Raw genomic sequence first — 12,172 nt, forward strand, 5'->3', positions numbered from 1 at the left:
AAAAAACTTATATTGCAGTATTACGATGTGGTGACTGCTTCCCCCCCTACAGATACGGCCCTCAGTCGTTCCCAAAGAGTCCAACGGCAGCTGACGACTACACGTCCTTCCATGATTCCAGATCAGTGGACGGCGCAGACAAAAGCTCTACTCTGTCAAACCGAAGCATTCACTGGATCGGTTCAATTAAAAACAACGACGACAAACAAAAAGCCATTTAAAACGACACGAACGACTGCCCTGCCTCCGTGTGAACAGACACCTCTCAACCCACCGAACGTCAAACACCACGACGACAGAGTGACGTCATGCGTCAAGCAGCGGTGGTTCTACTGTTGGCCACGCAGCCCCCGCAGGGAGGCGTCGCCCGGGTTCGAGACAGGAGGCGTGGTCTTTGGCAAGGCTCACGAGTGGAAACACAAGTACCACGCCTCCTCCTCCTCCTCCTCCTCCTCTTCGTCGTATCGGCCGTCATCAGGGCTGTGCCTTCTGCGTGGAATGCAGTCAGTTCGGATACTATTATAAGACTGGAAGGAGGAGAAAGATCTGGTGGAGAGAGGCGGAGAGGAGATGCTCGCTCGCTCTCTCTCTCTCTCTCTCTCAATGTCCATCCCTCATCACCACACACATACTCTCTCTATTACACACTCTTTCCCTACCACACACACACACTGACACATAGCACTTTCCCTGCCTCTCTCACATGCACACACACACACACACACTACACAAAAGCGCCGCTGTTCACACACGCGGGTGATGGAATTACCCTGGCGTACAGTGACGGCGCGCATTGCCGGCGGTGACAGAGCGTTGCCCCCGGCGCACGGAATGCGAGCGCGGCAGTTGAAAGGTCGCGGCGGCGCGCAGAGCATTCTTATGCTCTGACCGAAGAGTTTCACCGCACTGACGGACAGGATGTGCAGAGCACGTGCTCAAACACACACACAACACACACACACACACACACACACACACACACACACACACACACACACACACACACACACACACACACACACACACCACACACACACACACACACACACACACACACACACACACACACACACCCCTTATGGTTTATATGGAATGAGTTAAAACAGTTACAACCCAGAAAGCTTTATGAAACATGGCCCAGTGTTTTTGCAATGGAGAAGACTGATCATCCAAAAAAGTAGTTTCCTTTCTACAGACAACCAAGAAGGAGATGGCAACTCTCCAAGGGCCAACGGTGATGGTTACAGTTGTGATGTGGAACAGAACACACACACCTACCTACCTACCGTATGGTTATGGAATGAGTTAAAACAGTTACAACCCAGATCGCTTTATGAAACATGGCCAAGTTGTGTTTGCAATGGAGAAGACATATCATCCAAAAAAGTAGTTTTTTCTTTATGAGGACAACCAAGAGCAGATGGCAACTCTTCAAGTGCCAACGGTGATCGTTAGTTTTGTTGTGACACACACACACACACACACACACACACACACACACCACACACACACACACACACACACACACACACACACACACACACACAACACACACACACAACACACACACACACACACACACACACACACACAAAAGGAGGCATAAAGAACCAATAATAGATATCAAAGCAGAAGTGTGTCCCGGGGCCGGTGGCCCGAGGGGGCCCGGCGCGGACAACATTCCTCCTGACAGCAGGGGGGGGGGGGGGGGGGGGGGTGAGTCACTGCAGACAGAAACCAAGGGGCTTTCCTGCAGCTCGTCCAGCGTGCTCACCGCCTACCTCGACCGCCCGAACCCAAGCGGCCCTCCGGGGCGCTAACTGGCTAGCTCTCTCTGACAGGGACAGGAACACCAACTGATCTGTAGAGTGAGTCACTACACACACTTCTGTGTACGTTCGAACCAAAATAGGATGGGAAAACCCTAGAAATTTGGGTTTCGTGCAAATGACTAGTATTTCTTCTTGGTCTCGATACAGTGTGGGAATCATATTATTATGCGCCGTCTCTGTGACTAATGTCTGTATTAAGACAATCATATATACCACCATGATATTGGACGGGTTTGTGGTGGCAGGTTGTTTTGTTGTCCTGTATTTCCACCCTTGTGGAAAAAAGTGACATTATACGCGTCGCAGACCTAATTAAAACGTCGAAAGTCCTTCATCAAATTACGATTCTGAAAGGTGTTGGGATGGCGGGGAGGGGGGGGGGGGTCTAAATTGAGGGCTGAGGAGAAGCCAGGCCCGTCCTCTTGTGATAGTAAGCTATATTTACAGCGTCGCTGCAACCTGATCCCAGCGGCTGACGGACGCACAGCCTGATGCTAATGCTGAAGCTACCGGGAGCTAGCGGACCACAACACTGCCTCGTAGCCGAGGAGATCCTTTACAGAGGGGCGTGGGGGAGTGACGGAGGGAATTGGTCTCTTCCCATTCCAAACTGTTCTTGGGCCCGTGACCCCAGTCTTCTAGGTCAGAAGCTTCTTGCCACCCCGACTTCTAACATTGATGTGCATCATGATTTGACCCATCCCCAGGCCACATGTGCCCTGTGGTACCAACGCCTTGGTGAAGTAGCGTTTTGGGGTGGCCTGCCTGTGGTAATGAATCATTACACAAGGAGCGTCCTCTACTCTTCAAAACGGTTTTAATAAAAAATAAATACATATTTGTATATAGTTCAGCACCGAAGTCTGCCACTTCCCATGGCCCCACATGCCTGCTGTCAGGTTGGGTAACAAACTGACCGCCCATGATGTACCTTTCTGAATGGAGGTTGGTATAAGCTGTTGAATTGCGGTCGAACGCAGCGACTTGGACAGATCCCAGTATTCACTGCGGTGTGCAGTCCTCCTCACTGAGATGAGGGGGCCATCTTTAAAGTTCTGACCGATTACAATAAGATTACAGTTTGATAGGCAGCAGTGAAATGGGGGACACGTTTGAGAGGTTCTGCTTTCACTGCAGTGATCAAAGCATCGTTTTCTCCTTCCAAACATGCCCATTTAGTTTTGGTTTGGGGGACATCAGGCTGTAAGGATAGAGAGGACAGGCCTTGTGTTCTTAACGCCACCATGAGAAAGTGGTGGAGGTTTAGGACACGAGTCATTTGCAGTGAATTCCCTCTCCTGTGATAAGGCAATTGGAAAAAGTGATAAGGTACGAGCTTCGGTAACGCAGGTCATACCGATCACACATGCCTGCCGTCTGATTGGACGTACTGATACTACATATCACTTTCTGTCCAATGACAGACTGGTACTGCGCGTTTGAATCAGAAGATCATCAGTACAGTAGACGGAGACCAGATAACAGAAACTATAACAACAGTAATAGTAGAAGTAAGTCTCTCCCTGATAGGACATTAGGGCTTTGACTCCAAACTTCGTTAATCGAATATAATTCGAATATCAAAAAATAAATGAAAATTCTAACGAATATTAGGCAGCCCTTAATATTTGAACCTGTTATGGGCAGGCCAAGAGGGAGAGATGTCGGAGAACCCGACGCAGTCTATTCATAATATTTTAATGACCACGGAAGAGGCAGTGAATGAAGTATTGATAAGACAGCGATTTATTAGAAACCTAATAAACCGATGGAACGCGCAAGACCGGTAACCATAGCAACGCGGAAGACAAACATCGCAGAGCCCTATCCAGGTCTTACTGAAGGCATTTAATGGTCAAAATATTGTTAATAAATATTCGAATATATTCTAATATTAATATTAATAAACAAGCAAACTTCGAATATGATTTTTGGGCAAAAGTCAAAGCCCTAGTGGACGTGGAGGAAAAAGTGCATCATCACTTCCTCTTTGGCACTAGGACTTCCTGACCAGCTATCCAGTGTTGCATATAGGGGGTCAACTGAGGTGACGGGGAGCATTTTAATAGCAGCAGCACAAATGAGGGTTCAACCCTAAACACGTTCTTCATTTAAAACATGACCACATAAAGAGTTGATCAGTACATTACTGATGAGCCATTTAGGAGTTGCATTATTCCCGAGTGATTTTGTTCAAGGACCAAGTAAGGGGTATGGTTTTCATGCTCAAGGAAGCCTACAGGAAGTCTACGAACTTCGTGGATCGAACCCATTCCAGCTTGGCTCGGCCTCGGAGACAAACTAACTCCCCCACAACACTAAACTGTTAGATGGTTTGGTGTATCTACTGTACACAGTGTAGATCAGCGTCATCATTTCTACAACACCAGAAGACGACAACGAATACAGGGTTACACGGTACACACCGTCTGTACGGAAAGCAACCGGTTTTGTTCTCTTTCGGTGGATGGTGTGGTTTAAGTCCTGAGTTTCTGTCTAAGAGCATCCCCTGCCCCAAAGGTCACCCGTCTCTGGGACAGGTGTTGGCACGCCCAGTCCCGGGCGAGCGTCCCCTGTCCCCAGAGTTGACGCTCCAGATGTCCCAGGCTTCACCTATCCCCTGTCCCAAAGGTCAAAAGGTGTCCCCTGTCCCAAATGTACAAAGTGTCACCTGTCCCACAGGTGTCCCCTGTCCCAAATGTCCCAGGTGTCACCTGTCCCAGTGTCACCTGTCTCTGGAACAGAGCATGACCTCCGGGCTGTGAAGCCAGAGGTGGCTCTCAGAGGGCTGCTACGCTGAACGGTGGCCTAGATGCGTCTTCATCGTGTGTAAGACGAGCCGGGCGTCAGGTGGATCCCTGGACGCCACGTCTGAGCGGCTCGGGTTCGACGCACGGCTCCATTAAGGAGCAGGCTGGTGCACAGGGAGTCCCAGGGAGCCAACAGACACACACACGCACGCTCACGTGTACACACACACAAAAGGCGTGTACACACACAAAGGCGTACACACACACACACACACACACACACACACACTTTAATTGGAAACCCAATGTGTCTAGAATAAAAGCTGTATCACAGTGATGAATCAGGACGAACCACCAGGTGAAAGGTTGATCGTATCACATCATGCAAATCATGTCTGCTTCATGAATGGCCATACTGCATTGAGTGGCATGCACTGTGTGCAGCTAGTTCACAGACAGACAGGCTATGGTGCTATAGCACTTAAAGCATCCATTAATGGTACGTGTGTCAACGTGTCTCTGCAGGCTCCGCCATGTTTAATGTGTGGAACACGTGGTCTGTATGGAGACTACTACTGTACTGAGCACTACGATTACTACACCTTCATGTCACAACACTTCCATGCCCGCTACTACTAGTTCACCTGCCTGCCTACTACTAGTTATACAACCACCAGTACTGCATCCTGAATTCAGAAGCGAATACTACCCGTGTGTGTGTGTGTGTGTGTGTGTGTGTGTGTGTGTGTGTGTGTGTGTGTGTGTGTGTGTGTGTGTGTGTGTGTGTGTGTGTGTGTGTGTGTGTGTGTGTGTGTGTGTGTGTGTGTGCCGTGCGCGTACGTGCATGTGTGTGTTTAGCATGGGTAGGACACGCCGCTAGAACCAGAGTGGCCCCGGGTTGAAATACCCTCCGCACTGTGTGACCGGTCTGCGGCCTCCTAATCTACAGTACATAATCCTGTCATAATCCAGATTAGGTTGGTGGTATATCATGGCTGCTTTAGCAGAACCAAAGAGCTTTTGATAGCATTTCACAGCTAAGCCTGGTCAACTCTGATTGGATTAGCATTCATGATGTGCCCACAATAATTTTTGTTGTGTTTCTGATTGTATTCTTCTTTTGAATAATACTGCTGCAATAAAAAAAATACAGTTAACAATATAATTGAACGATGAAAGCTAGCCACTGTAATAAAATTGGTGCGTAGGCCTGTAGCCGACGCACTCTCCCACAGCTAGTTCTGATATTGCTGTACAGCATGAACAGTGAGGAAGCAAGGAGAGAGAGCAAGATGCAACAAAGGAAAGGCCTCAGGAGACAAGGTTGAACAGCCGCCTCAGAACACCAAGAGAACCGGTTCAGTCACTGGGTTCTGCTGCTCGGTGTGTGTGTGTGTGTGTGTGTGTGTGTGTGTGTGTGTGTGTGTGTGTGTGTGTGTGTGTGTGGTGTAATTTAATTGATTACTCTTCTGTCTGTGTGGCATGGAGATTCGCCAGGGTCAGGTTGCAGGTAGTGTGCACGTGTGTGCATGCATGCATGTATAGTGTGTGCGTGTGGGGTGGGGTGTGTGTGTGTGGGGGGGGGGGGGGGGGGGGGGGGGGGGGGGGGGGGGGGGGGGGGGGGGGGGGGGGGGTGTTATCAAACCCAAGCATGTGTCACCGACTGTGATTCATAGTATGACATCATCGGCCATTACAACCAGACTGTCTGGGGAAGCAGAGGGCAGAGGTCAACTCAAACAACACACACACACACACACACACACACACAACGTACGTCACCCAGAGAGCAAAAGACCTGCGCACACGACCAGCATGCGCACATGCCCACCCACAAAGAGACAAAGACAAAGCAGACACACACATACACTAGTACACCCCCCCCCCCCCCCCATACACACACACACACACACACATACACACACCACATGTGCACAAAGGACACATTTGAAAACAGAACCCAGCCTTAACCACACTCACACACTCACATCCCAGTATAAAGGTCCCCTGAATGTCACTGAGCTGGTCAGAAATAACCCCATCAGGCCAGCCTGACACAGTGACCTTCTGCCTGGGTCAACCAGTCTTCTCAGTCCCAGTAAAGGACCAGTGTTGGCTCCCAAACACTTGTCCTTGACTTGGACAGAGGGGAGGGTCAGGGGGCTGGGAGGAGCCCTAATCTGGGGTCCAGCTGTGAAGTCCTGCTTTGTCTCCAGGACGGTTGAGCGTTGGACGGGTGGAACGCAAACAAGGAGGAAGATTACGCTGCCCAATCAGCCATTACCAAATCATCATCGATCGTCAATCATCAATCAATCAAAGGTTAAATATCAAGCTAGCTGAACACACTATGTATATCAACATAGCTTGGCGATGTGTCAACACAACCGGGGTTCGTACAACTCGACAATATTTCAATATCGATAGGTATTACAAAATGTGATGCATCTCTATTTCTATCTTTTTTATCTCTCTCGATCCAGAGGAGAAAATGCACAAATACTAACGACGCTCTTCCGAGAGTCCCTAATGTCGGCACAATCAAGACCTTATGATTGAGCATTCCTCAACGCCCATGGAGTAGATGACGATGATTAATCTGGCGTCTCTCGTCACCTCGTATGTAATCGACTGAGATTACAGTGATAATGAGGCCTCTTCCATATAGCTTTACCGGTTTTGAGGTCTTTCAACGGAGACTCTGGAAGCTGCCTTTCTGTTGTTGTACTGTTTCATAGTAGTACTAATGACATAACAATATTCAAGATCTGTCTTTCTCTGGCTTTCTCACGTCAGTAGCAAAGTGTCTTCTCTACATCTACTCTTAAAGCCCAAAGCGCTGATTTGCCGATTAATCAATCGTTTGTTTTTTCGGATGAACGGATTATTTAGTCTATAAAACCTCATAATAAGGAAAAGGTCCATTAAGAGTCACCAGGGCATGAAGGTTGTCTTTCTATTGGCTCGCTTTGTCTGACAAGCAGTCAAGACCAACTAAAGTATCCCATGGCCTGAAACAGAACCACAATCCCCCAAATAATTAGACACAATATTTCCATAAGGCATAAGCAGAAAGTTTGATGACTGTACATATTAATAAATGGCTATTATGATTCCTGGACCTCATGCAATAATTGAGTTACCATGATGACTTTTCTATTACACCAGCATAACTTACACAACTCAATTATTTAGATTAAACATGTCCAAGTATCAAGCCACAGACATAAAACCAAACAGAAACGCATGAGCCAGGCCAATATAGTGATGACATCACCCGTGGACTAAAACTACGATGCCTATGCTAGCTCAGAATAGGCTTCTTTACAGCCGTAGTAACACAGAACTATATTGCTCACCATTAGTTCATAGCACTAGCTAGCACTGAACCACATTAGCGCATAGCTCTTGCTGGCTAAGAGACGCAAAAGATCAAAGCCCTGGCTAGCTCAGAGTTATATAGCTTGCATACCCCTGGCCTTATTAGCCCCGAGACAGTGGTTTCAAGCGACAAACCAGTAAGAATCTGTACAAGTTATTATTAAACAGTGATGTGGCACTCTGTCCTGGTCTTAACACAATGCTGGGGATGGCAGGGACACACAGGCTGCGCGGCCATGAGCTTCCAGCCCCTCTCCCGCAAGAGAGAGTGCGAGAGTGTGTGTGTGTGTGTGTGTGTTTGTGTGTGTGTGTGTGTGTGTGTGTGTGTGTGTGTGTGTGTGTGTGTGTGTGTGTGTGTGTGTGTGTGTGTGTGTGTTTACATAAGTGTTTTTATATTGCCCATGTTAAGACCGCGGCAGGGACCCCTATAAAAAGACACAATAAAGATAGTGGAGAAGTGGAAAACTACGATGTCAAGTCTGACACACGAAGCGTGTGGAGTTAAGTAACGCGAGCGAAACCCGCCAACTGCCAGCAAGGCTTCAGACGTAGGCCTGGTGAGAAAGTGAGAGAGACAGAGACAGAGACAGAGAGAGAGTCAGAGAGAGACAGAGAGAGAGAGAGAGGGAGAGAGACGGAGAGAGAGAGAGAGACAGACACAGACAGAGGCTGGAGTGAGAGGGGAGCAGTGAAAAACAGCAAGTCACAGTCAGTCAAAACCATAACAAAAGTCTCTTGCGTCAATCAGAGAAAGGTTTTCCCCCCGGGCGTCTTGTGAAACAAGTTGGACAATGGGAGCGCTCCGCCACGACCCACCAGCTGCTGCCTCGGTTTCACCGACTCATCGTCATCCTCCTCGTCATCCTCGTCAACGACGGCACAGCTCTGCCACTCGCGCATCAATCCCGTACCCTGACGTCCTCCTCCTCTGTTGTTGTTGTTGTTGTTTACAGAGCGTTTATTACAGGCCACTCTCTACACCGGCTTCTGTGCCCCTCTCCCCAGAAACACAGCGAACCGTCGGGGCGCAGAGGGCTCGTTCACCGTGACGAGGACGTCCGACGCAGAAGACTGATTCCACCTTAACCACACAGCTAGCCCCAGGGTGGCTACTGGCTAGTAGCTCTGTCTGACAACGGGCCACTGGTTTACAAAATAGATACAGCTGTCACCAATACTGCCACTGGTTTACAAAATAGATACAGCCTTAGTATTCATCCCAAACCCACGTTTTTTATACATTCAGATGTTATGTAACTTTCCAGAAGTAGTGGACGGGGCACCTTTAACATGCTTGCGTGTGTGCACCCACTCAGAGGGGGCAGAGGCACTCTGTCTGCACACGTACTGGTGGAGGAACACGCTTCCAAAGACCAATGAGAAAGACCCAGCAAGCTCCATGCGTCGGAACAGACATAGCGTCGGTGTATGCTCTCGGCAAACACTGCACACAGGGCACTCTGGCTGGGAGACCTCCTCCAACGAGCACGGAGCGAAGGCTTGTGTGAGCAGGGGGGGGGGGGGGGGGGGGGGGGGGGGGGGGGGGAGGGGCAGCGCGAAGCCAACCACACAACGCCAGACTAGCGTCCCTCTTCTAGAGCCACAGTGGCCGTTCAACAGACAACCAGCCGCGACTGAAACATCCCGCTCGCTCAGGCCTGACCCTCCCTGAACACACAGACCTATAAAAGCTCTCGGGAGCCTTTCAAGTCTTCCCAGACTGGCTACAAACGGAGACAAATATACAGCGGCGGTGGTGGTTCCCAGCCAAACACTTAGGGAGTATGACCCCCCCCCCTGACAACCAGTTCTTAAAGGGGAAAGAGCATGCATGCCTTGTTGTGTGTCGTCTAATAACACCAGCATAAGGAGGAATAGGATTTACTGGTGAGTGAGTGAGTGAGAGTGTGTGTGAGTGTGTACACATTTTTGAAGAAGTGCGGTGGTCCAACAGGAGAAACCAACATGTTTAAGGGGAACACCCTGTGGTGGTGAGGTAAGATGAGGTTGGATGTCATCACATTCATATCGAAAGACCGGAGGGGAAGGAGTAGGATAAGGAACTATTTTAGCCGCAGTAATTCTCATCTGCTTTCTACTGAATGTGAAAGCCAAGGTCCAATACAAAAAAAATGGAGGTGCCTCAATGGCAGTGATTGGACGAAGCCATCTTAAGGAGGTCGCCTTTTGGGGCACTTCTGTCTGAATGCCATTTAGTTCCAGACGAAGACAATCATGTCACCTTAAATTTGAAACATGGTTACATATGTGTGTACACATTCTAATTGTCGGCATGAGAGTTTGAAAGAGTCAAATGTATAGGAAGTGTATTGTTTTTTTCGATGTAAAAATCTGGTGATATCTGACTGAAAACGGTTATAATGAGCTTGGGTGGGCTGAGTGAACGTCTGCGAATCACTTCTTACATAAGTTTGTTTAGAGGGGCCCTCACCGCCTCAATATGGCAGCGTCGGGACGCCAACATAGGAGCTGCCAATGCGGCATCCACTTTTCCATATGTACGGTTTCGGTACAGTTAGCCATTTCGTCACCGCAACAACGAACTCTGTGCACCCTACCCCAAACACATCACCCCTGTCACAGTTCAAGGGTTCCTCGGTGGGAACTCACCGCATAGCCGTGCGTGTTGTTGTGCGTTAAGAAAGGGCTGAACTCTTAAACTTTCTGTCTATCAAACACTTTTGAACCACGGGATAGTCGTTGTAGAAGCGTACGCAAAATCTACGTACTTCCTCAAAATAAAAAGGAGGAAAACAATTAAAACGGAAACCGGGCGACGACTGACAAGAGAAACCAGGCGATAAAAAGACAACACAATGTCCCGGAGAAGCGGCTCCTGTCACTCCGGGCTATAGATGTGTGCGGCGGTCATCAAATGTCTGGGTGCTTGAGATGATGCCTGGATGTCTGGAGTACAACTGTTACACAATACACAACACAGTAATACAACACCTCTCTATAATGTGTTTAACCCCCTCCGCCTATCCATATCACCATGTCCTGAAGACCTGTTTACAGTGTTGACAGGGTCCCCCCCTTGCCCCAGCTCCACATTATTATCGACCGATCGTCGGGGGGATGGTGGTGGTGGATGAACATTACCTTTCGCAACGCTTGCACAAGAGGCCTCTCCATTTGTGACTGTTCTCGTCACTCGAGAAGTCATATATGTGTTGAGGCTGCATGCTGTGGTGGCCGTGGTCCTGGGTGGGCTGTCAGCATCGGCCCCGGGTGAGACTCCTTGTGGGTGGGTGCGTCCAGGCACGGCGAGGGAAAGTCAACCAGCTCGCTGGCACGGAAAACCACCGTGTCGCTGAATCCGAACACGTCGAAGGGGGTCGACTGGCAAGAGAACGACGGCTACATATGTACACGCACATGCATGTAGAGCCTGTGTCCCGCTAGCCGGAGCGGCTAGCCCCGCCGCTGTAAACACAGCGACGCGGCGGATGCTAGCGTAGGGGAGCTAGCTCGTTAGCCAATAACAATGTTGCTAAATGTGATGTGTGCGCTGCTGTGGCGCTAGCGGACGACGTTAGTGGGCTAGCGGACGACGCGCAGACGTTCCCTTCACTTCAATGTCATGTCACACAACACACGGACACACTATAGTTTACCCGCTGGCGTGTAGACGTATCGCCACTACGCAGAAATACGCCAAGTACGGCTACAGGCCGACACCTGTAACGTTAGCAGGGCTAAGTTGGATTAGCCTGCTAACTGCTGCTGCTGCTACAGGCTGCCGCTGGCCTCGGTGCGCTCCGAGTTATGTTGTGGCACACGACCCGTTCGCTTCCACGGAAAGCACACTTTCTCCGCCGTCCTTTACTCCGAATTCACTCATCTTCGCGGTAGCAGTCGATCGCGCGGTTCCGCGTAAAATCCAAGGATCGGGCAGTGCGACGCATGTCCGTCCGCGGAGGTTCGGTGATGAAGCCCGGCCGAATGTTTTTTTTTTTTTTGGTGTAGTTTCTCAAGTCGATGATGTTCGCACCAACTCTCTGACGGCCTTCCTCCCTTCGCTCCCTGGCGGACTGTGCGCCCTGCGCAGCCAGCCGTCCAGCTGCTGTCACGCACTGCGCGTCGGCGTGACTCCGGACGCATTGAAAGGAGGAGAAGAGAGCTCTATTGGTCCGCCAGGCACGTCTCCGTTATACTGTAAAATAGTATTGATAATTGTTGATAATT

General features: G+C 49.6%; 1 protein-coding gene across 1 annotated transcript in view; it reads right to left on the reverse strand.

Moving 5' to 3' along the window:
- The window catches only part of sos2 (son of sevenless homolog 2 (Drosophila)), a 44,603-nt gene extending 32,546 nt beyond the window's left edge, over positions 1-12,057 (reverse strand). Inside the window, exon 1 of the mRNA XM_030356824.1 lies at positions 11,087-12,057. Coding sequence (XP_030212684.1) covers positions 11,087-11,119 — 33 coding nt within the window. The 5' untranslated portion in view covers positions 11,120-12,057. The remainder of the gene's footprint in view (positions 1-11,086) is intronic.
- Positions 12,058-12,172: the final 115 nt, after the last annotated feature.

The sequence above is a fragment of the Gadus morhua genome, chromosome 5 (assembly GCF_902167405.1).
Source record: "Gadus morhua chromosome 5, gadMor3.0, whole genome shotgun sequence".
In the NCBI taxonomy this organism is placed as follows: domain Eukaryota; kingdom Metazoa; phylum Chordata; class Actinopteri; order Gadiformes; family Gadidae; genus Gadus; species Gadus morhua.